The sequence below is a fragment of the Halichoerus grypus genome, chromosome 13, assembly GCF_964656455.1.
Source record: "Halichoerus grypus chromosome 13, mHalGry1.hap1.1, whole genome shotgun sequence".
NCBI classification, from domain to species: Eukaryota; Metazoa; Chordata; class Mammalia; order Carnivora; family Phocidae; genus Halichoerus; species Halichoerus grypus.
This window is the reverse complement of record NC_135724.1, coordinates 26,789,916-26,815,617: the sequence shown is the minus strand read 5'-3', so window position 1 is coordinate 26,815,617 and position 25,702 is coordinate 26,789,916. Positions and strand designations below refer to the sequence as shown.

At 47.6% G+C, this 25,702-nt stretch overlaps 1 protein-coding gene across 3 annotated transcripts in view; it reads right to left on the bottom strand.

Annotated features, from left to right (window-relative positions):
- LOXHD1 (lipoxygenase homology PLAT domains 1) overlaps positions 1-25,702 on the bottom strand; it is a 149,691-nt gene that overhangs the window by 105,867 nt on the left and 18,122 nt on the right. For all 3 annotated transcript variants that reach the window (XM_078060123.1, XM_078060124.1, XM_078060125.1), the window contains exons 5-6: positions 7,085-7,183; positions 2,635-2,783 (exon numbers count right to left, since the gene is read on the bottom strand). In XM_078060123.1, the coding sequence (XP_077916249.1) occupies positions 2,635-2,783; positions 7,085-7,183 (248 nt within the window). The remainder of the gene's footprint in view (positions 1-2,634; positions 2,784-7,084; positions 7,184-25,702) is intronic.

Here is a 25,702-nt window from a genome sequence, read left to right as displayed (position 1 = left end):
GGAGAAAGGAAGGGACCTGGTAGTTTGGAAGAGTCAATCAATGACAGGGTGGGGGAAGGTGATACGTTCTCACAGGATGCAAAGCACAGAGGATGGAAGGGGCCAGAGGGAAGCTGAACGCTTTGCAAAGCAGAGAACGGAGATCCTATAAATGGGTAATTGGTGCTCCCAAAGAAGAGGCCAGAACAGATGCCATCCAAGCAAGAATCTGGTATATAATAGGAAATCTCTTTTTTGAGCTATAAATAAATAAATAAATAAATAAATAAATAAATAAATACCCTTTGCATCAAAGACTCATCATGTCCCTAAGAAATTAAAAACAAAAGCAAAAGGAAGGGAGGGAGGGAGGAAGGGAAAGAGGATGAGGCTATAAAGGAACTAACACAGCCCCCCTCTTCTAGACTTTTTATTATAAATATAAAGAAAAAATTCTGCAAGGATTCTGGCTGAAAAAAATAAAATAAAATAAAACAGATCATCTTGAAAGAAACAAAATCCCCTTGGCTTCAATATCAAATTTCAGAAGGCAATGGAATGCAATTTCCAACATCTTAAAGGGACAAAAAGAAAAGGAAAAAAACATGTTCTCACTCTGCCAAGCTGTCCTTTCCTTTGAGCATGAACACAATAAAGGGGCCTGTTCTGGCGTGCAAACCCACCTCGTTCGTGAAGTTTCTGAAGAGAGCACATTGGATGAGTGGGCCCATGTGACCAAGAAGGAACCTGACCTGGGGGTGGGAGGTGCAACTGCAAAACCTTGCCAAGGCCACACTCAGGCTCTGGGGTGTACCTTGCAGCTCTGTGCACTAATCCTGGGTCTTCACTCAGATTGTGTTCCTTCCCAGGATGGAGGAACGTGGTTGCGGTCATAAAACACACCTGCCTCTTCTCCCCCCTCCTCCCTGAGGACACACCCCTGCCTGCTCACTGGCTACTTAGGGTTCTGGACTCCTGCCCCATTTCTTCGCCAATCCAAGCAGCATTTAGCCTCCTGGAACCCTGTTTAGCACCAGGCTCTTGGCTCTTAGAGCCAGGCAAGCCCCCTCCTTTCCAGAGGAACCTTGGCCACTCCTCACTTCACCAATTCATGCCCCATTCCAGGCCAAGAGCTGGGGCAGTGCCCCCGAGGAATGTCCAGCCTAGTTATGGAAAGGAGTGCGGCAGACATGCAAGGATGCTCACTCAGCCCTTCCTTAGCCTACTTCTACTATAAAGACTGGAAAGCCAGCCACTTGTCCTACTTTCCACTGTAGCTAGAGTGACCACACGACTCATTTCTGACCAATGAAATGTAGGCAGAAGGCCCAAGGAGGGCATTGTGTCTTTCAAAATAAAGCAAGGCTTGCCAGAAAAAAAAAAAAAAAAAGGTTTTCCCCTTTGGTCTTCCCTTCTCTTCCTGCCTGGAACACAGATAAGATGGCTAGAGATTCAGCAGCCATTATGTGATCATGAGGCAACAAAGTGGGGGATGAAAGCCACAGTGCCCAGGGTGGTGACACAGCAAGACAGCAGCTGTCCTAAAAGCAGCTGCACCAGCCCTGAGCTGACCACATCTGGATTTTGTGTGAGATGAGAAAAATAAGCCCTGGTTATGTAACACTGCACTTCAATCGTCTGATAATTGCAGTCAAACACTGCTGATATAAGAAGGTAATGAAGTTAAGCAATAACAAAACCTCACCTATCAGGCAGCCTCATTCTGCAGTCAAATTGTTATAAGTCGGAGTGGTTTCTGTTTTAAGCAATAAGATCTTTTTCAAGATATTTTTCAAATACATATTCTACAATAACCTTTCCCTATCCTTCTGTAATGAGCTGAAATCTACTGATAGCCTCATGAAGGGAGATATATGGGATCGTAGCCCATTTTCCTAGTGACCTCAGACTTCTGTGGATTTTGAATATTCTTTTGGCTTTTTATATCTTCTTCAAAGAAGAAGAAGAAGAAGGTCTCCATTACAGTCCTCAATAGCCCTACCTAATACAATGACTCTTTCCCTCTCTAATCTTTTGCTGTAGGTTTAAAATTGTAGGCAAGAGTTTGCTAGAAGAGATTATAATGAGCACTAGGCTGAGAGAGAGTCTGAGGGGTCTTGCCTTCAAAATCAGGGCAAGGCAAGAGAGAGCCAGAGGCATGAGCTCTCCTCACAAACTTTGAACCAGATAAGTGTTAGCTCCTCAGAAGCCTTTTTGTTTTCTTCTTGCTTCCTACCTTCGTCCTGGGTTGGTAAGATTATGAGGCACCTAAATGCAGATGTTGCAAGGCAACAGCCCAAGATAAGTCACAAGAAAGCTTATGATTAGGGTCCAATGAACGCCCTAAGCAGGCAGGGTTATAAGCATTCACAGGAAGGAGAGGTTCTGGTGGGCCAGAGTCAGGGAGAACTTGAGTCTTGAAGGACGATCAGGCCCTGGCTACCTTTGGATGGGAGCCCCGGGCTTTCTGGGAAGGTGGTAACATGTGCAGGGTCTGGGAGGCTGGGAGTCAGCCAGCAAGGTTGGCTAGGAGGCTTTGGCAGAAGAGTGGAGACAGACAGACCAAGAGAGGGAGGTTAGGCTGAAATATGCCCCCTGAAGAGCCAGAATTCCCCTCCCAGGCCACAGGGACCACGGACAGGCAGCCGAACCTACCTTGGACAGGAACCAACCTGCAGACCCGCCCTTGTTGTTGTGGCCAACATTGATCTTTATCAGCTGCCCCAGATCCGGAGCATCTAGCATGAACTTGTCTTCAGCTCCCCTTTCAAAGTTGTCCTTTTCATTTTCCAGCCTGCGCTCCCCTGTATACACACACAGGCAAGAAACTTACAAAGGAGACCAGAGGAGGAGAAAAAACCATTTCTAAGCTTAACGGTCTGCCCACTGGAGGGTGGTCTCAAAAGTCAACAAGGTGGGAGGTGGTGGGGGGTGGGGCAGGACAGGTCCTTCCACTCCATTTTGCTGTGAACCTAAAACTACTCTAACGACAACGTTAAATTTTTTTAAGAAGTCAACCCTGAGATTTCTGGGCTCTGTAAATCCCTCCAACCTCCAGTCAAGGGAGAAGCTTGCCCTGCGTGTGGCTTGTGCCCAGGTCCCATAACTGGGTTTCTGCTTCCTGCCTTAGTCTGGAGTTTCCATCCTGGTAACCCCATGTGCACCCCCATCCTTAGAGCTGAGGTCCTGCCGGGCTTGTCCCAGCCTCTTGTCCTGAACTGGGAGCATAGCCGTGGAAGTTGGTCCAGGGCTGTGCTGGGCCCCTGACAGCCAAGAGACGTCCTTAGGCCTGCCTCCTTTTCTGGAAAACAGCAATGACGGCTACCATCAGACATCCTAGTTCTACATAGATTTTTTTTTTTTCTTTTCTTTCTATTTGTCACCACAATCCAAGAGGGGGTATTATTAATTCTGTCTTGTGGATGAAGAAACAGGCTTAGAGAAGCCCGATAACATGCCAGAAGTCACGTGGGTGATAAGCACATCATTAGGATCCATTCTAACCTGTTCTTTCTACTTTGCAATTTTCCACTATTATGTCCCCAAGCCTGCAGGTCATATTAACACTTACAGCCCCACCTAAGTACCAGCTTCATGCTGATGCCATCCATTTGCTTTCTTTCCTAAAATTTAATTCTTTACATCCTTCTACATTTTGAACTGCAACCATTCAAACATATAGAAAGTAGTATAAGAAACCCATACGCCCACCACCAGATTTCAGAGGCAGAACAGGTGCTAACACTCTGCCTAATTGGCTCAGACCTTTCTTTTTTAAAGAAGAGATAACAGGTAGGTCTAAAGTCTCACTGGCCACCCGACTCTCCTACTCCCTACCGCAAATAAACCCCACCCACAAGTGACCTGTATCGTCTCCGTGAATTTTGGTTCGCAGGTGGATGTATTCATAGAGAAAATGTACTATTTTTTGCATGTTTTAGAATTAACAAGAATAACATCACAGTGCATATCTCTCTGTCTCAGGTTTGTCATCCACACAGCGGGGATGCGAACAGCACCACCGCATAGGGTCCGCTGTGAGGATGAACTGAATTGGTCCCCACGAGGTGGCTGCCTGAGCTAAGTGCTGTGTTCATGATGCACTCCACGTATTTGGGGAATACGTTGTAAAATTTATACCAGTTCAGAATTTCCACATCTTCCAGGTTAATTGTTCCTTTCATCATTGTCTGATATATTTTTTATTTCTAACAGAGTGTTTTTGCCTTAAAGTTTAATTTGACCGACAATAATACAGCTATGGCCACCTTCTTCTGTGTTGTTGATATGCTCCTGATATACATCATTGCATTCTATTTATTTTCAGCCCTTCTGCATCCCGTGCTTAAGCTGGATTTTATTTCTTTTCATTTAATATGAGAATACCTATCCTTTAACTGATGAGTTTAGTTTATTTCTATTTATTGTGATTATTTGTACATTTATTTTATTTTTTATTATTAGCCATACTTTTTCTTTGCTTCTCTTTCCTCATTTCCTGCCTTCTATTGGATTGATTGAGGCTTTATTCCCTTTTATTCCCTCTACTGGTTTAGAAGTTATACATTTCTTATGCGGGAGGTTACTTTTACAATTTTAATATGCATACTTGACTTATTAAAGTCTAAAGTTCATCAATACCTATACTCTCCTATCGCTTGGGGATGAGCTGTGACCAAGAACTTAATTATATTTTAACTTTCATTATTTACCTTCCTTCTCAAAGATGATCGTGTTCTAGTATTTTGGGTCCACATTTTCTCATGCCCTGATGATAGTCATTATTAATATTGTTTACTATAGTCAATGCTTGCTTAGCTTTGTTACATCAATATCAATATTTTCCTCAATTATTTTCTTGCTTCACCTTTCTTGTGGGTATGATTTCCTTTTTCTTAAAGTATATTCTTCAGCAGCTGTTTAAGTATAGGTCTATGAGTGGTAAACCCTATTTTTCTTTGTTTGCGTGGCAATTCACTAATTTTGCCCTCACTCTGGAATGATAGCCTAGCTGGACACAGAATTCTAGACTGATATATATTCTTGCTCAGAACATTAAATCTATTATTCCATGAACTTATGACCTTGTATAAGTAGCTGATAGGAATTTACTATCCTTCTAATTGGTTTTGTAGAAGATAATCTGCCAAATCTGGTTACCTTTAAGATCTTTCTCTTTGCCTTTGGTTTCCCCACAATGTATCTAAATGTGGACTTGTTTTCCTTTATCCTGCTCAGGGACTCCTTCTGTTACTTTAGTCTGAAAATTCAAATCTTTGCTCAATTTTGAAAAAGTTTCAGCCATTATCTTTTCAAGTATTTTCTTTCACCTATTCTATTCTCTATTGGAACTCCTGTTCAACATCTATCAGAACTTATTCTGTCCTTCATGAATCATGACCTCTCATTTGTATTTTCCTCTTCATGTCTCTGCTCTGAGTATTTTGTTCATATTTGTGTTACAGTTCATAAGTCTCTATTCAGTGGTTTCTAATTGTGTTGTTTAACACATGCATTAAGTGTTTATATTTAGTAACTATATTTTCATTTCCTATATTTCTGTTTTATATACTTTTCATGGTGCCTTGTTGTTTTCTTCAATTGTTTTGTTCATGTCTGTAGTCCATTTAAACATATTTAAACTATAGCTTTTCTCAGATTACTCTATTATCTGAAATTTTTTTAAAGACTTTATATATTTATTTGACAGAGAGAGACACGGGGAGAGAGGGAACACAAGCAGGGGGAGTGGGAGAGGGAGAAGCAGGCTTCCTGCGGAGCAGGGAGCCCGATGCAGGGCTCAATCCCAGGACCCTGGGACCATGACCTGAGCCGAAGGCAGACGTTTAATGACTGAGCCACCCAGGTGCCCCTTTTATCTGAAATTCTTGAGCATTTACTCTTACTGACTGTTGTGTCCACTGATGTTTAGTCATGGGGGATTATGTCCTTGAGTGTTTTGTAGTTTTGGAAAGTGAACTCATCTCCAGTACCTTATCTTTGGGAATCTCATGCAGTCTTGCAAATGCTTCTGCAAGCACCAAAGGTATTACTGGCATGGAACCAATTTCTGTGCTTGGGGGAGGGGAGGTCCTCAAACCACACCTGTAGTGTAAAATCAGATGTCAAGCCCACATGAGTGTGAGCAGAAGGTATCAATTTCTCAACAACTCTGTCTTTTTAATCTAGAGCTCTTGCGGAGATAAGGTTATTGTACTGATAAGCAAACTTTTTCCTGACCTTTTTCGCTGAAGATGTTCCTGTGAACCTTCAGGGCTCCTGGCTTTACCTGCAGTTCTAATTTTGCCTATCTTGCTTCATGCAGGACACAATCTTATTTTCTGACCCCGAATGGGTATGGAAATCTATCCTGTAGATTGTTGAACATGAAAGCTCCCTCCTTCCAAATGCCATAGCACCAATTCATACCTAATACTTTGGTTTTGAGTTCCCTCTTCATTTCTGGCACCTGGAGATTTCTTTTTTTCTTAAACTCAGCAATGCATTTTGAATTCTTTAATACATTGCATCCAAAATTCAGATCTCAGTGGCTTTTCTGACTCCTGTGTAATTTCATTAACTTGGAGGAAGCAGGAGAGAACCACCTGTCTCAGTTCTACTGGCCTGAATGTCCTCCCAATACTTGTGGCCATGCTTGTGTCTTCAGTTCTTGCTTCACCTATGAAGACAAGTCTAATTATCTATCCCTGGCTCCATTCTATTCTGCACCAAACCACCGCACTGAATCAGGTCATGCCCAGCCACATTCAAAATATAACGCAAGATGGCCATGGAGCTTAAGGAGATAAAGAAAGTAAGAATGAGTGTCTTGGTGATGTAAAGCTTGGGTCTGTCCATAGTCTAGGATCAAGGACAAGTTTAAATAGACCCCAGACCCAACACTGTATTCTGAAAACACATCACACACATAGATTTTACAAGATGGGCACCTGGCTGCCCAGGGAAGGCCATGAACAACCACACCGCAAGCAGAATTGCAGCTCAACAGAGGAGACTGGAGCTGCCTTCCTCTGCCAGGTGTGGGGGGGCACAGCCCACCTAAGAAGCAGAACTGGGCACAGCTTGGGAAGAAAGGATTTCTTACCTGTGTCTCCATACTCTCCAAAGATATTGATGAAGACGTCAGCATCGGTCCCCGCACCAATGACATCAGCAGTGTACACCCTGACTTCATACTTGTTACCTGGGAAGGAGGACAGAGAAAGCCTCGGCTCATGAGGATCCTGAAGAGAGAAGAACAAAGGCCCCAAGGTAGCTACCACACCCCCCGCCCTTCCCTCCCACAGAGCCTGAGGTGTCACCATTGCTGTCAAGAACACAGCAAGAAACAAGCTGCCTGACTTTGGTTCCAAATGGTCATTGCCAGTATCCATGTGTATCAAGTTAAGGCACCACCCACCTTAAACTTAGACAGTGTTACATGTCAGTTATATCTCAATAAAGCTGAAAAGAAAAGTCAAATGGTCATTGCTAAACGGTGTGCACAGCGTAAATCAGGTAGAGGGAACTTCTGTTTTTATCTACTAACATGCTGCCTTGGGATGCATGAATCAGCCCCAATCCAGATGCCACGCTGAACCAGACCACCAGCCCATCTCCCCTGGATATTGAAATGCTTCTTACTGGGCCCACTGCACATCTACTCTGCCCTCTCCAATCTGTTCTCCACACTTCATCACAGTGTAAAAATTCACTGGGGAAAATACATTCTGCAAATGAAAATCAAATTTATATGTAAATTATCAGGGCCATAACCAATGCAAAAACTAGAGCACTGAGAGTAGCCAGCAAATGCATGCTTAGTGGTTACCTTACTTAAAGATCTGTATTGCTTCCTGTATCTTTCCCCTATTCGCAGAACCCCATGCACTGTAACCTCCAAATGCCTCAGCCCTGGCCATGGCCTTGTGGGGGGATGGGGCTCAATGTAAACTACACAACAGGCTGAGCTCTGCCTAGGTCTCCCCAGCTGGAGCCTGCCTTACAGTGAAGGAGCGAAGGACAGGGGTTGCTGTGTGGTGCAGGAAGGAAGACTCCTCTAGACTTTCTTTGGGTGCTAACAATTCCAAGGGCTGAGGCGATTTTCCCTTCCCTTTCCCCTTCCTTCAATGACTTTTTATTTTATTTTATTTTTTTTTTTTTTTAAAGATTTATTTATTTATTTATTTGAGAGAGAGAATGAGATAGAGCATGAGAGTGGGGAGGGTCAGAGGGAGAAGCAGACTCCCTGCCGAGCAGGGAGCCCGATGCGGGACCCGATCCGGGGACTCCAGGATCATGACCTGAGCCGAAGGCAGTCGCTTAACCAACTGAGCCACCCAGGCGCCCGACTTTTTATTTTTTATGTAGGAGAATTTTGCTCAGATTTCTTATGCCCAATATGTGAAGTTCATAAAAATTAGAGGTGTTTCAATAACTCAAAAAGGTATCTGTACCACATGTTTATTGCAGCATTATTTACAATAGCCAAGACATGGAAAAAATCTAAGTGTCCATCAATGGAAGAATAAAGAAGTATACACACTCACACACACGCACACAAACATACATAAATATATAATGGAATATTATTCAGCCACGAAAAAGAAGGGAATCTTGACATTTGCAATAACATGGATGGACCCTGAGGGCATCATGCTAACTAAAATAGGCCAGTCACAGAAAGACAAATACAGCACGATTCCACTGATAATGTGGAATCCAAAAAACAAACAACAAAAAACCCACAAAAACACCCCTAAAAATCCCCCAAACCAAAACAAAACAACCCCAAACCCATAGATACAGAGAACAGATTGGTGGTTGCCAGAAGTGGGGTATAGGGAGTATACAAAATGGGTCAAAAGGTACAAACCTTTGGTAATAAGATAAATAAATCATGACCCGTAATGTACAGCATGGCAACTATAGTTAATAATACTGTACTGCGTATCTGAAAGGTGCTGAGAGAGTAGATCTTAAAAGTTCTCATCACAAGAAAAAAATGTGTCATTATATGTGGTGATGGATGTTAACTAGACTTTTTATGATGCTCATTCCTCAATATATACACATACCAAATCATTATTTTGTACACCTGAAACTAATATAATGTTTTATGTCAATTATACCTCAATAAAAATAAACTGGAACTGTTTTAATTGAGGCCCAGAGTTCCATGCCCTCTGCCTGCCCACCTCCTCCCTAGGGCCTTCCCTAATGTCCTAGCCCCCAGGGGCTTTCTCCTCTGCATTCCTTGGCTCTGCCATGTTGTCTTTGTCAATGATTTCCAAGTTGACCGTCTATCGCCCTGCATGGTTAGCTGTTTACTGCAGGTGAGGCTTCCAAGTTCTTCAAGAATTTAAAAAAGGTCTGGGGCAGGACCTCCTTCTCATGTATAGCCCCCCAAAACAGCCCCTAGCACACTTTGCTGAGCACATACTAGAGTCTCACTAAGTATGTCAGAAAGCAACTTGATGCACATTTCCTAGAGCTCAAAGTCCCAGGGAAGTCACTCAGGGCAAAGGAGTGAGGTGGGGGAGATAAGGAGAAAACTTAATTTCACCCAGTCCCTATCTTGAATCCTGCCCAGCAGCTGCCATCTAGAGATGACATGATGCAGAATGTTGCAGGGCACCCACAGAGGACACCCCCACATATCCACAGCCCTGAAGCCTGATCTTTAACCTGCTGAGAACCTGAGCCGGGAGGGAACAGTTCTCTCCTTGAACCTCACTCGGTGAGATCCATCACAAGAGAGGGAAGACCCTCCAATTCTTGTCCCCAACCAAAGAGCTCCCAAATTCCCACCCCACTTTCTTCCCCATGAAGACCCCTCTGAGATGGGAGACAGAACCAGGGTCTTTTTTTTTTTTTTTTAAAGATTTTATATATTTATTTGACAGAGAGAGAGACAGCGAGAGAGGGAACACAAGCAGAGAAGTGGGAGAGGGAGAAGCAGGCTTCCCGCTGAGCAGGGAGCCCAATGCGGGGCTCCATCCCAGGACCCTGGGATCATGACCTGAGCTGAAGGCAGACGCTTAGCGACTGAGCCACCCAGGCGCCCCCAGAACCAGGGTCTTCAGAAGAACCCCTAGGTCAATGACTTGAAGTCAGAGCCACATTCAGGCTACCTGGGGAGCTTGCCGACCGGGCAGGTTTCCAGCCCGCCCCCCTTCCCCGAAGATCCTGTGACATATCTGTGGAGGACCAGGAGGGCCCTGGCCGGTCCAGCAGCCCCTGCTCCTGATCATCTTCCAAGTCGCAGAGGCCTCTGGCTGCGGGCTGTTCTTTCCTCCTCTGAAAACCCTTCATTTGGGTTCACATCCTTTCTCAGCTCCAGTCTGGGGCTTACTTCACACAGAGGCAAGTCCCCTCTGCAGGGTGACAAGATGCCCAGGGCCCCCTTGGCTGGTGATGCCAGGGTGAGGTGGGGGCTGGGGGAGGCCCTAAAGGCCACTGCTGAGTATCAGTCGGTCAGAGAGGGCGACAGGACTCCAGAAAGAATGGGGCACAGTGCAGCAGGAGGAAAGGATGAGGGGGGCTGGGGAGCCCTTGGGGAAGGAGCAGCAGACACTCTGCATCATTCCAGAAGGCAGAATTGGACTTAGCACTTGAATTATAAAGAAGAATATTTTAGCTCACCAAAAGAAACGTTTTCTAGTAGCTAGGGCTATCCAACAAAGGCATGGGATACCCTTGGGGGAAGTTAGTTTCCCATCCCTAGAGACATCTAAGCAGTCACTTTGTGACGAGCACACTGGTGGAGAGCCATCTGTCAGGGAGGCTGTAAAGAAAATGCCAGAGGTGAAAGAATGTGAGAACACTAAGGGTCCTTCTCAGTCTGCAATTCCATGACATCTGACCAGGAAAGGCAGGCTGCAGACTAGAGAGGGAAGCCAAGAGATGGCGGGGGGTGGGGGGGGTGGGGGGGGGAGCAGCTCTCAGAGGACAGGGGAGGTACCCGAGGCCAGTGCAGGCAGGCCTGGGGAACAGGAGCCCACACAGGGCTTTGGGAACACAAAGCATCCCCATCCCAGGAAAGTCCAGAGAGGCAGGCATCAGGGCTGAAATGAGGCCACGTAGGAGACAAGGGTGGAAGGAGCTTCCAGAACCTTCCAGCTGAGGTGGACAAGGGGCCCAAGCCCAGGGGTCAGAAAATCAGATGAACAGAATGCTGGAGAAAGTCAGTTCTGGGATAAGGTTGGACTGTTCTCTAACCTCTGCAGAACTCTCTATGGCAAGATGGGGCCCTGGGTTTTCATGTGGTTGGCTGGGTGAGGAGCAGGACCCCCGTGTGCCAGATGACCTCCTATCAAATTGAGGAGAGGCTGAGAACAGCAGCAGGGTGCGCAGGCATTCCTCACAAAACTGTTCTCTAAAACGGCCCGAAGAGAGACAATGAGGCTTATTATATTACTGTTCTCCCGTCTTTTCTTCCACATTTCCTCTCCAAGCAGAACCCCATCCTATCTGATGTGCCATTTTCCAAACAAGGCCTAGGGCCCCACGCCAACCCTAAATTGTGATAAAGTGCATATACTGTTGAGAGAGCACGACGGGATAAAAGCAGGGCTTCATTCTCTCATGGCTGGCTGACTCAGCACAGTGCATCCGGCCTTACTCCCAAGTGGTCATGAGAGCCCCCCACTTTCCCGTGATCAGGATTTCAATAAGCACAAACTTGCCATTCTGGTCACAAGTGGGTTTGTGTATGTTGAATTCACCCCTTAGATCTAGTGATCCGTGTGAGAGCAAAATGTCCGTATGTGAAATGTGGCTGCCTCCCTGGTGAAAGGACCAGCCAGGGGGGAGGTCCCAGGCCAGGAAAAATCCCTGCTCCAAAGGCCAGAAGGGAACAAGGGGGGCCAGAGAAAGCAGATGAGAGCAAAGAGTTCAAAGAGGATGGCCCGGGCTGGCCCACCTTCTAGGACAAAGAATACTAAACGGTCACCCAGGCCTTGCAGCTCATGAGGCCCCTGCATGTCCTTGATGTCATCTGAACCATACAATGGCCACACGATACAGGCAGGACAGATACTGTTGACATTCTCATTTACAGATGAGGAAACGGAGGCTCAGGGGGCAAGGCGTCTTGCCCGGGGCCACACAGCTGCTAAATGATGCAAGAGGGGCTCAAAGCCAGGTCTCTTTTCTCTGAAGCTAGGGCTCTTTCTAGAATGCGTCTGGGCCTCTCATTCTCTATGCCAAGGGGTAGGCACATTTTTTTCTGTAAAGCGCCAGACAGTAAATATTTCAGGCCTTGCAGGCCACCTGATCTCTACTGCAAGGACTCGACTCTGCAGGGGTATCATGAAGGCAGCCATGCGCAATACGGTAGTCCCCCGCCCCCTTACCTGCGGGACTACGGCGGAGATCCCCAGTGGATGCCTGCGACCCTGGAGGGCACCCAACCCTACAGAAACTAGGTTTTTTCCTATACATAGAGATTACCAATAATGTTACAACAACTGCAATAATATGCTGTAATAAAAGTGGTGTGAGTGTGGTCTCCCTCTCTCAAAATTCCTTCCCGTACTGGGCTCACCCCTCTGGAGATGATGGGAGAGGACAAATGCCTGCATGATCACCACGTGAAGAGCATGACGCAGGCTCCGGGACTTGCCTTCCGACCGCCGGTCACAAACAGGAGCCTCTGCTCTGGAGGCGGACTGACCTCCTGAAACCGCGCACGCACGGCGCGCAGCGCAGAACTCCGTAAGCGAGTGGGCGTGGCCTTGTGCCAATGAACTTTATTTATGCACTTCATAGAACTTTACTGAACTTCATAGAACTCTCCTGTGTCATCAGATATTATTCGTGGTTGATTTCTTTTCAGCCGTGAAAACGTGCAAACATCTCTGTTCGCTCCAGGTCCTCACAAAACTATACCTAGTCGGCCCGCAGCCTCTATGTAGACGGCCGCCCGCTGCCCCAAGCTGTCTTGTGCTTTCGGGCACTGTTCTGTGTTTCTCGGCAGGGGACTGCAGGCAACTCTCTGCTCGGTGGCCTGGAATGGGAGCGGAAGTGCTTGGTGCAGGGGTGGCCAGCCTGCTGGTCGCAGGGTGATCGCAGCACACTCATCACTAGCTAAGCAGCTCAAGGCTCTGAAGACTGGGGAACTGTTGCCCTTTTTCTGTGGGGCTGGAGGGGGTGAGAAGGACCATGTCCTGTGCCCAGTGTGGGCAGGGAGGGCCAGCTTTCCCTGCCCCTACAATGCTGGGTGACTGGGCTGAGCTCAACGTTCCCCTGAGTGCAGTGGAGTATGGGGGCCTGGGCTGGGGTTTCCTGAAGGCGGGGACAGATGGCAGCATTAGTTCTGCAACCTCAGGCATTGTGCCTTCAGCTCCTTGCCTGGCTGAGACTGAACAAGGAGCAGAGGTGGAAAGAGAGGGTGAAGGTCAGGTTGGAGGAGGAACTAGCAAGTTCACTGACCTTCCTGAGCAAGCATGGGACCAATAGGGCCTAGTGATAGATCACAGGAATGGTTGCCCAAGACAGTTCTACGGTTGGCCTGTGGTTTAATCAATGCTATAACATTTTCCCTTGAACTGATTTCTCTCTGGCCTTTTAGTGAGTAACCATTAGCTCATAGGGTGCCTTTCTACAAATTAGAAAAAGTCTCCCTTCCTCAAGACACTTTACTGCCATCTGTTGGATAATTGTCATAATAGATACACAAACCTACAACCTCTATGATGTGAAAAGTGTCTCCTTACATAGTCTCAGCTGTGCAGTGCACAACCTGCATATCTGAACCCAGCAGCACTACCTTTCAGAGAGTGGTTGCCTTTCCCTGAAGGTCAGTGAGAGCTCAAAGAAGCCAAAGTAGTTTGAGCATTGATCTGAACAATATACAATAAGGGAAATAGACCAGAGATTAAGGTAATCCCAGGGTACCTTCCAGAGCCAAACAGAACTGAGTTGGGGTACTGCAGGGACGGCATAAGTTGCAGCTTAAAGACAGGTGGCCGCCTTAAGGCCACAGCTTAGGGTTGTCTGTGCCCTGCTTGCCTGCCCAGGGGATCCACCAGCCGAGCCTTGCCCCCTCTTTCCTCTGCAGGCTGCATGGCAGAGGCACAGCCCTGCTCCCTCTGAACAGGAACCATGTCCCCTGTGGGCCAACCGGAAGCTGCCTGTGTCGGCTTCCAGAAAAGGCAGGCATGGCAGGCCCGAGCTGCCGCCTGCGCCTGGTGCGCTAGCCTCCCCCACAGCCTCGCCTGCACTGTCTGGAACAGTCAGCACACAGCAGTGACAGGACACATCTGAGAGAGCCACCTTGGGCGGCGGGGGGGCGGGGGGAGGCACAGCCACGAGTGGGCCGCATCCCCCAGATCTCACTGCCGAGCCGGGCTGAGCTGCGCGTCACGTTCCTGATGACAGAAGTCAAGCAAATGCCCAGAAACGAAGCCTCGGTCCCGCTTGCCAAGGAAGGGACCCTCCCACACCCAACGTGATCTGAGCCTCCCAGCCGCTCACGTGGCCCGGGCTTTTTTAGGAAGCAGGGAATCATGAATGAAGTGCTGCTGCGTTGACGCACGGTGTTTCTTTCCCCAGCCTCACGCATTCTCAGGTCCTGCGTGGTTAGAACGCGGCTTCATTCAGTCGGGGCCGGTGAGAGGTGGCGAGGGGGGGCAGGGGGCTGGCGGGACTTGACTTCGGCCCAGCCCCACCCGAGTCCACAGCTGCTCCCTGGCACCCATCACTTCCGCTCAGCCCGAGCCAGCCGCTGCAGAAGCGAGATCTCACCCGCGCCGCGGAGGAGGACACGGAACCGGGCGAGAGACACCGGCGGGACTGCCCTGGGGGTGGGGGCCAGCGGAATGTTCTCCCCCAGCCACGGAAGCCCCCCCCCCCCACCGTCTCCTTGCGCCTGCGCGGGTGCAGGGAGGAGTGTCCCCGGACCCCGGAAGAACCAGCGCGGAGAGCTGGGTCACAGCCCCTGAGCAGTGAAGGTCCTCCCAGGTCGAGAGACTCGAGTCTACCTCCCCCCTTGCTGCCCCCAAAAGGTTTCCTCTTCCTTCCTTCTGGTCCAGAGGTCCACATCTCTCACCCAGAGTCACCCGATTCTTCAGTGAGGACTTGGAACTCCTCTGCTTTCTCGAGAATTCCCTCAACCTTGCCGCCCCTACAGGCACACGCACTTACCAAAGTGGTAAGAGCCTCTGATGCTTACTGAGGACTGACATGGCCCGTCACACCTCTTTCTCCTGTAATCCTCACGATGGCAGACCCTATTACTACTGCGGTCACCACTCGCTGAGGAAGCATTAGAAGCAGCAGGTTAAGAAACCTGATCAAGTTCCCACAGTTAGAAAGGGTGAAGCCCAGATTTGGACTCAAGAGGTCCAGGCAGGAAGATTCTCTCTCAGCTGTCACTGCGCCCACCCTGCCAGGTCTAGCTTAGAGCCCACCTCCCCAGCTCGCGGTGCTCCACTTTAGAACTCTCCAGGCGTCTATCACTTATTTGGCACCTAACAGGTGCTCAAGCACATGCTGAGCCTGGTTACGCAAGGACATTAAAACATCGCTCAGTCACTAACGGTTGCTCCTGGGTGGTAATCAAGAAAAACCACTCTGTCCCTTGTTTCACTGCCAAATCATAGATAGCTAGTATCCTTGCCTAGGACACTGTGATGTAAGCCTGATGTTATCAGGTGCTGAAAGACTATGGAGTAGGTAGGCTTTCACTCCTTTTAGCTCATTGTGCACACGCCCTCATCCAATTCATTGCCAAGCCCCAGAGAGCCGTTTCCACATGTCCCTCAGACACTCATCTCCCTTGGCTCTCACCCCCGTTGCTCTGCTCTGCAGTACCCTTCCTTTCCACCTGCGCACCCCAGCAATCTCGGCTCTATTTCTCACCTTTCCACCCCAGACTCCACTCCACTGCTGGGAAACCAGCACTTCTCGTCCCCTGCTGGAGGAACCAGAACGCCACACAGCCTTCCTGGAGGGCAGGTGAGTAATACCTGTCAGAAGGCTTACCATTCTACAAACCCCTTGAACTAACAATTCAATCACTGTGCATAACAATTCATTTATATTAGGAAATAATTGTGTTCATAAATGATCTATAAAGTTGTCTATCACAGCATATCGCAGCATCGTTAATAACGAAAAATTGAGAACAACCTAAAAATATCCAAAATGGGCAATTGTTGGGGTGAATTACGATATTCACCCATGTGGCCATTTAAAATAATGGTTTAGAAGATTGTTCAATGTTATTATATGATATTAAGTGAAAAAACCTGGTTACAAAGTTGACTGTAATACAATACCACTTTTAATCAGTATGTAGTGTTTAATATATTCATACATAAAAAAGAAAAGGAAGGAAATGCAAAATGTTAACAGCAGTATCGCCAGGGCTCTCCTACACAGCTATTAAGTTCAAGGCTCTGGGTTTACTCTTGGGTCCATCACTTCTGTCTATGCCAATTACCTAACCTCTCTGTGCCTTAGTTTGCTTCACCTGTAAAATGGGAATAATAATAATAAATCCGTCATGACAGTGTTGTGAAGATTAGATAGATAGATAGAGATTAGAACAATGTCTGACATTGAGTGAGTGCCCAATAAAAATTAGCTATTATCATTTTGGGGGTATGGGATTATGGAAGATTTTATTCTTCTTCTTGCTTATTTGTACTTTTGACAATTTTTACAATAGCCATACTTTTTCCCCTGTAATTGAAAACTAAGGATTGAAGTCACCTAAAGCCAACACTTGAATAAGTCACACTCTCTGTAGTCCAGAAGGAGCTGTTGAGAACCACCAGTCTGTAAGACACACCTAAGGAAAATCCATGCACTTGATAGATGACCGTACACGAACTGGCTTTGGTACCAGAAACCTTTGAGCTTGCTGCTCAGGGCAGCTAGGAGGCTAGAGGGAGGGTTGAGGACTGGACTAAGGAAGAGAAAAGACAGAGGTAGGGGCCCACCAAATAGACATCCAGCCCCGGGTAGGTGGGAACCCTTTCTCTGACACCCCCGCGCCACTCTGGCCAACACTTGGGAGCTCAGGGGAAGGGTCCAGCAGGAAACCACTGGTGGCTGGAATGGACACCCACAGCTGGATCATTGCCAAGGCAATGTCTGTATTATAAGTTCCAATTTTCCTGCATACAAAATGCAGCTCTGAGAAAGTGCTCTCCACAAATAGGAAAAAAAAAAAAAAAGTTTATTATAAACACCTATTTGAAAACCTCATTCTGTTTGGAAGCCTAGCAAACTCCTTCCCAACTAGGAAGTCTCAATTGGGCATCACCTCCTCTATGAAGCCCTCCTGATTCCTCCTTCCTCTATGCTTCCATTGGTCTAGGTCATTGCCTATTTAGAACATTCTGTCTTTTTGCACTGATTATTTACTGGCTTGACTCTCTCCCTTTTAGTCTCTAAGTTCCTAGAGAGAAAGACCTGTACATATTTACCCTGAGCAAAGGATCTGGTACATAAAAGATTCCCCAAAGTGCCCATTGAAACACTGAATGACATTGGAAGAGCACAAGGTGGCATCTGGAGCCCAGGGCACTAGCTCTGCCCACATTGGGTGACCAAGAGCCAGTGGTTTAACTTCCCGAGGCTTCTGTTTTCTCATCGATAAAATGGAGGAAGAGTTGATAAGGTCCCTTCCGGTCCTGAAATTCTCTGATATTCCTCACTGAGGCCTCATTGGAAACTGTTCTCTGCTTCCCACTCTTTCCGGAGATGATTTTCTGCAACGTTAGGTGGGAGCAGATGGGGTGGGCGGGGAGCTGCTGTGAAGTTCAGAGGAGGAGAGCGCTGCTCCCCCCCCACCCCCGCCCGAAACCCTCACGGCTCTGGCCCACCTCCAGAGGGTTTGAGGGAACAATGACTCCCAAGCAGCATCCACAGCAAATAGAGCTCAGAGGACTCTGGGTAATGTTTGAGCTGGGTTAAGGGGAAATATCAGGGAGAAGGAAAAGGGTGTGGAAGAGAGGTTCTCCCTGCAGGCTTCCACTGAAATCAAGGTCATGAGCCTATTTCCAGTTGTCTAGATGAGCCTGGTGGATTCTAGAGGGGATCCTGGCACTCAGTGGCTCCAAAGTCCTACCTGATTCTGAAAGGCCAGAATCTTGAGTCTGTGCATCTCAGAGTCCGAATAAGCCAGGATGTAGGGGAAGAAGAAGGGAAAACATCAGGATCATAACAAGTAGCACCACCTCAATACTGGTGTCATTTACTGAGCACTTACTCTGTGGCCAGCAATGTGTTAAGTGTTTACGTTCATTTCCCCCAATGAATCAGCTCAACCACTTGATGAAGTGGGAATTCACACTATCCCCACTTTACAGATGAAGAGATAGAGGCACAGAGCATAAGACATCTGCTCCTGCTTACCCAACAAGTGGAGTGGCAGAGCCAGGTCTGGGCGGCAGAGAATGGGGGTCTGGGACCTTGCTCATGGTGGAGAGATGGGCACTATGCAGAAGAATGCTAAGTATGGGAGGGGGTGAAATGAGAAAAAAGTATCCACAGCAGAAGGGAGGACACCAAAAGCCAGTTTCCTCTGCCCCATGGAGGAGGGCTAGCCCTAGACCCATCCTTCTCTCTTTGGTTAACTCTATTAATCCTAAAAAGACCCTGAGAAACCACCCACAGAGGAAGAAGCTGAGGATGGGAGTGGAACTGAGATCTGCCCTAGGTCTCATCACTGTTGGTGGCAAAGCCAGAACTAGAACTCAGGGTTTATAGTCCCTTGTGCTTTCTGACCCAGAGAGCTATATTTTAAAGTCAATGATTTGATTACTCGGTGGTATCATCCTATAAAATGTGGGAGTGAGTCAGGGCTGCTGGTTTATTTGGCAGAGCCCTCATGATGGGTGCTTCCTGCCTCCATCAGCCAGGCTGCCTGCATGCTGTGTTTGCTTTTGCACTAGGCAGTTCTCTGGCAGGCCCATCATAATCCACCGCAGGTCAGCGAAATTTGCACATGCCCTGAAAATGTTAATCGCGATCCCTTTCTTGTCCAATCCCTTCTTCAAATGCACCGTGGGCACTGTGCCCAGCATGGTCTTGCCAAGACCGGGTGCACATCTGGAGCCATGTGATAATCACTATGCCGCACACTGTGGGCCGTAATGAAATTATAACCCAGTTGCCTGAGGAAATCACTGGGAGTGGAAACAATGCTTATGCTGGACAAACACAATCCCATTTCTACCTATTCCCTGGCCTCTGAGCAGCTTTCAGCCCCAGCATTAGCTGTCCCATTTGCTACAACATGAAGGAGAAGAAGAAGAAGAAGAAAAGAAGAAGAAGAAGAAGAAGAAGAAGAAGAAGAAGAAGAAGGAAGAAGAAGGAGAAGAAGAAGAAGAAGAAGAAGAAGAAGAAGAAGAAGAAGGAGAAAGAAGAAAGAGAAGAAGAAGAAGAAGAAGAAAGAGGAGGAGGAGGAGGAGGAAGAAAAAAAAGAAAGGAAGGAAGGAGGAAGGGGGGAAGGAAGGGGGAGGAAGCCAGACTAGGAGTCTGGACAAAAAGGTCATCTGCCCCTCCCAACCTCCCAACCACCTGCATGCTCCTGGCCCACCTGCCCAAGCCGATGCTACTTCCGCAAGCAGCCCCTCGGTCTCTTTGGGGCATAGCACAATACTGGCTGCAGCCATATTTACTATTAACCCACCAAAGAAGATAAATGCTCCTTAGGGAAAAGGTTGTCCCAAAGGAAGCCTAGGGTACAGGCTCAGCTGGGAGAAGGGCAGGGGCAGGACCCACTTCCAACCCAGCCCTTCTGAAAGCGAGGGCCTCCTCTGCTGCCAGCAAGGCCTGGGTCTGAAACATCGATAAGCTGTTGTGCCTGCTTTCCGACAGCCCTGGGGTGTGAACAGCCCCCAGGCCAGCTGGAACTCAGCTCTTGGCTTCCGAGGCCTGTCGCATTGCCAAGTTGGCAGAACTTTCCCCAAGCAATGTGGTGTGGGCTCAGTACTAATTTAAGCCACGTGATCAACTCAGCGATTTTTAAGGTGGGAGGGTTTGTGGGTTGGTGCTGGGATGAGGACAATTACTTGGCCAGAAAGCAGGAAGTGACATCATATTAGCAGTGAGAAAGCCAGGCAGGGTCTGTCCTAAACAGGTCTGGCCCACTCCAGCCTCAGAGATGTGTCCTGAGCCTCCCTGGGGCCAGAGGGATGGGCAGCCCTGTGCTCTCAGCCCGTGCAACTCTGCACTGTACTCACAATCACACCTGCATGCTGGGCCCCAGGAATGTCATACCAGAAGTAACAACATCAAGGTTCGGGGAGTGAATTCAGGGGGTGGGAGACCTGGAGCCAGGGAAGGGAGACAAGGAGACATTTAGCTAGCAGAATACCAGAAGAAAGCCAGTGCTACTAAGAGAACATCTAGTCCAACCTTCTGGTAAGATGAAGAAGCAGCCCAGAGGGGACCAGTAACCTGTCTAAGGCGCACAGTAATCAAAGGGCAAGACTAGAAGCCAGTTATCTGCCCCCCACTCCCTCGTAGAGCTCTTCCCACCCATCTCTGCTGCTGGTCTTCATAAGTGGGTGTGTCTACACATGACCCCCCACCAACCACCACACACACACACACACACACACACACACACACACACACAGGAGCCTGTTTTTTACTAATCTCCCTCAAGCCCCTGAGTCCCAGTGGCCAAGTTGGCAGGTAGGGAGACCCCAGAGAAACCTGAGCTTGGCTGGAGAGCCCAGAGAGACACATATTCAGCAGTTAGCACCCAAAGAGGCTAACAGCAGTCCCTTTGATATGGGGTGTCTCAGCCGTTTATCCATCTTAAAACACCAGGGTGGGTTACAACCCACCCCATCAGCCACAGTGGCTACTTCTGGCCATGAATTGGCCGGATCATGTCTGAATCTCAGGGAGCAGGCTGAAAAGTTTCCCCTCCCTGCCCATGAGATTCTCTACACATCCCTGACTGCAGCTGGGAAAGGGGGACTCCTGAGAATCCACTTCTGTGTATGGCGCAGACGTCAATTTCTCCAGGGTTTGAAGGGGGAGAACGCAAGGCGAGGGGGTAGGCAAAGCTTTCCGGAGAGGCCGGGGCTTTACCCCCAGCAGGGCTTGGGTAGCATGGGGAAAACTGAAGCACAGGATGAAGGAGAGCACGCAAGGGGGAAAGGCGCTGGCTCTGACGTTTCCTCTCACCCTGAAATATGTTTTGTTGACAGCCTTCTCTCTAACCGACTTGACGCAGAAGTCTGGGAGCAAGGGTAACCCTTCCAGGCAGTGGTCAGGCAGGACTCTGGGGCTCTTGGGTCCTTGTGGGGCTTGATGGGACAGGGCCTGAGCCCCAGAAACTTCTGTCAGCAGTCTGGCTTCCACGCCACCATCAGGGAGCAGGTGGGGAGAGAATGTCTCATCCTCAAACCCGTTTCCTATGGGTCCCTTGAAACTTCCTCATGGTTTATGAGTGCTGGAAAGAACAGCTTTCAGAGCCACCATCTGCCAGACGCTGGAGCCAACACAATCTGAGCAAACAAGTTGAGAAATGGGAGCTGCTGGTCTGGGACTAAGAAACAGAGGGAGAGGTGGGAGGTGGTCTATGCATGCTCACCTTGACCCTGATACAGGTGTAAAGTGGGGATAATAATAGACCTCACCTCCGAGAGGCACTGTGGATTTGTACAGTGTATGCATATGAAGACACAAGACTATAGAAACATTTTGTCCAAAGGTCACCTAGCTAGAAGGTAGTATTTTGGGGATTTGAACCTAAGACTCTTATGTCTTGAGACATGGAGCTCTGAACCATGTGATGCCCTCCCCTCTCCTTGAGCGTAGCTCATACTGTGGTAGTCTGTGTCCTCACTGGACTGCAAGCAACTGGAGTGTCTGGACCATATCCTTACCCCAGACCCAGCATTTAAGAGCAGCTCAGGGAGCGGAGGGGTATGACCCATGATAGCTGCTAATGGCGATGCTTCAGCTCAAGGCCTGGGAGACTGTGCTGAGATTCTGGTCAGAGGCCCTCAGTGTACAGATGTCAAGGTAGCTACTGTGCCCCTCTGGGTTCTGAGTTGTCAAGAGGGGAAGCCATTCTAGACAGAAATCCTCTAGGAAGAGAGTCAGACATCCATGGCAATGAGGGGATGCCAAGAGGCAGATGGCGGGATGGAAAATTCACTACAATTCTGGAGCAATTCGATAGCCAAGACTGTATTCCCAGGGATAGTCAATGCAGACATGCTGAACGAGCAGCTGCCAGCCTTCCACAGGCCCCAGAATGTGCCAGGACCCCTGACACCCACTCTAAGAGGGAGACGAGCATAGAGATGGCTGCTAACTCCCTAGTAGGGTGCATGTATGTCTGAGATTATTAATCAGGAGGTGTGATGTCTCCTGGACCATTCAACTAAGATGTGGAGGGGAGCCAGCCAAAAATGGGACACCCACTCCTGCTGACTCACATGGGAATGAGTCAGGAGAATCCAGGTTGTTTCTCCAGAAGCCTTGAAGTCCTGGGCAAGAATTAAGGACTTGGGGTGGAGACAGCATTTTCATCTTTTCTTCCAGGGGAATAAGAGCCCTTTGACTGCAAAGTCAGTGTGGTGTATTGTCACCGTGGTGTATTGGGTTAATGGAAAGGCGGGATTGGTTACAAGAAGCAGGACATCAAGGGAGCCTGAATATCCAATCTTAAAAGAAAACAACAAAATTGGAAGTCTTACGCATCATGATTTCTGAACTTCCTACAAAGCTACAACAATCAAAACAGTTCAGTACTGACTTAAGAGCAGACATTTGGGTCAATGAGAAGAATAGTGAACCCAGAAATAAGCCCTTGTGTATATGGTCAAGTGATATTTGACAAGGGTGCCAAAACCATTCAATGGGGATGGGACAGTCTTTACAACAAATGATGCTAGGAAAACTGGATCTCCACATGCAAAAAAAAAAAAAAACCACCCAAAATTGGACCTTTATTTCATTCCCTATACAAAAATTAACTAAAAATGGATCAATGGTTTAAAAGTAAGAGGTAAAAGTATAACACTTTTAGAAGAAAACATGGGACAAAATCTTCATGATATTGGGTCTGGCGGTGATTGTTGGATGGGACACCAAAAGCACAGGCAACAAAAGAAAAAATAATAAATTGGACTTCATAAAAATTAAAAACTGTTGTGCATCCTACTGGGTATTTACCCCAAAGATACAAAAGTAGGGATCCGAAAGGGTACATGCACCCCGATGTTTATAGCAGCAATGTCCACAATAGCCAAACTGTGGAAAGAGCCAAGATGTCCACCGACAGATGAATGGATAAAGAAGATGTGGTATATATATACAATGGAATATTATGCAGCCATCAAAAGGAATGAGATCTTGCCATTTGCAACGACGTGGATGGAACTGGAGGGTATTATGCTGAGCGAAATAAGTCAAACAGAGAAAGACATGTATCATATGACCTCACTGATATGAGGAATGCTTAATCTCAGGAAACAAACTGAGGGTTGCTGGAGTGGGGGGTGGGGTGGGAGGGATGGGGTGACTGGGTGATGGACACTGGGGAGGGTATGTGCTCTGGTAAGCGCTGTGAATTGTGCAAGACTGTTGAATCTCAGATCTGTACCTCTGAAACAAATAATGCAATATATGTTAAGAAAGAAAAAAAGAAGAAGAAGAATGTAGCAGGAGGGGAAGAATGAAGGGGGGGAAATCAGAGGGGTAGACGAAGCATGAGAGACGATGGACTCTGAAAAACAAACTGAGGGTTCTAGGGGGAGGGGGGTGGGAGGATGGGTTAGCCTGGTGATGGATATTGAGCAGGGCACGTTCTGCATGGAGCACTGGGTGTTATGCACAAACAATGAATCATGGAACACTATATCTAAAACTAATGATGTAATGTATGGGGATTAACATAACAATAAAAAAATTAAAAAATAAAAAAAAAACTGTTGTGCATCAACACAACTCTTTTCAACAGAGTGAAAAGGCAACCCATGGAATGGGAGAAAATATTTGTAAATCAATCACACCAGCTCAGAAGTTAATATCCACAAATACATTCTGGATGGACCCCTACAATTCAATAATGAGAGCAAACAACCCAATTTTAAAATAGGCAAAGGACTTGAATGGACATTTCTCCAAAGAAAATGTGCAAATGACCCATAAGCACAAGAAGAGATGCTTGACATCAGTAATCATGGTTATTATTTAAAAAAAAAAAAACAGAAAATAAAGCATCGGTGAGTATGTAGAGAAACTGGAACCCTCATGCATTGTTAGTGGGAACGTGAAATGATGTAGCTACTGTAGAAAACAGTATGGCAGTTCCTCAAAAAGTTAAACATAGAGTTACTACCTGATCCAGTAATTCCACTGCTGGGTCTGTACCCAAAAGAAATGAAAGCAGGAATGTGAATAGCTATTTGTACACCAACGTTCATAGCGTTATTTATAATAGCCAAAAGACAGAAACAACCCCAATGTCCATCAACCGCTGAATGGGTAAATAAAACAGGGTCTAGGCATATAATGGACTATTATTCAGCCCTACAAAGAAATGAAGTTCCCACACATGCTGTGACATGGGTGGACCTTGAAGACATTATGCTAAAGTAAAATAAGCCAGTCACAGAAGAACAAATAGTCTATGATTCCACTTATATAAGATCCCTAAGGAGTCAAATTTATAGAGACAGAGGGTAGAGCAGAGGTTCCCTGGAGCTGGAGGAAATGGGAACAGGGAGTCATTATTTTATGGGGACAGAGTTTCAGTTGGGGAAGATGAAGAAGTTCTGGAGGTGGATGGTGGTGATGGTCACACAACATTGTGGATTTACTTAATGCCACTGAATGAGACATTTAAACATGGTTAAGAAAGTGAAGTTTATATAGGTTTTACCACAATAATAATTTTAAAAAGAAGTAGGTTGATGGAGTCAGGGAGGCCTGTGCACTCTGTTCTGAGGAGCCCCGTCTGGAACACAGGGTTCTTGCCTAGGAGGTACATTCTTGGGGAGCCCTGGCAAACCAGAGCTGCTCAGCGAGGCAGGCTGGACATGTGCCCCGAGAGGAGAAGCCAAGAGCAGCCTGTCTTCACGCGGCTGAGGGGCAGACAGGAAAACGTGCAGGGTGTTTGTCAGCAGAGGACTGCAACAGACAAGCAGAGGAAGTCCCAGGGAGACCGTCTGGGGTTTAATTTCTGGCAGATCTTTCTGACAACCAGTGCCACTTAGCACTGGAATGGCTGAGCTGGGTGATTGGGAGCTGTCCACCGCTCAAGAAAGGCTAGATTCAAACCAAAGCTGAAAAAAGCAACCGGTGGGGATGCACGCTGTGAAAGGGATTCTTGTGACTGTAGGAGACTGGTCCTTCTGCCCTCGATGAGCCCTAGCTGTGACCCCTCAGGCCCTGATCTCTTAGGGGCCAGGCTGGTTGCCCTGCCCAGGGACAGGCAGGAAGGCTCTTCCAAGAATTAGGAGCCCTGCATTCTAGTGTCAGCTCCATCTGTGGTCGGCTGTTTGATATTAGATGAATCACCCCCTCTCTGAGCATCAGTTAACTCATCTGTGTAACTAACACCTGCCCGCCCTCCTTCACCTCGCCTCCCCCAGAGGTGTGGTAGGGATGGAGTGAAGCCAGGACTCATGAAGAGGAGAGCCCAGATATCTTACCAGCCCTCCTCCGCTCCTCCGTATTTCTGCTTTCCCTTCCTCACGGAGCAGGGCTGGTACTGTTTCCCGGCATGCAGTTT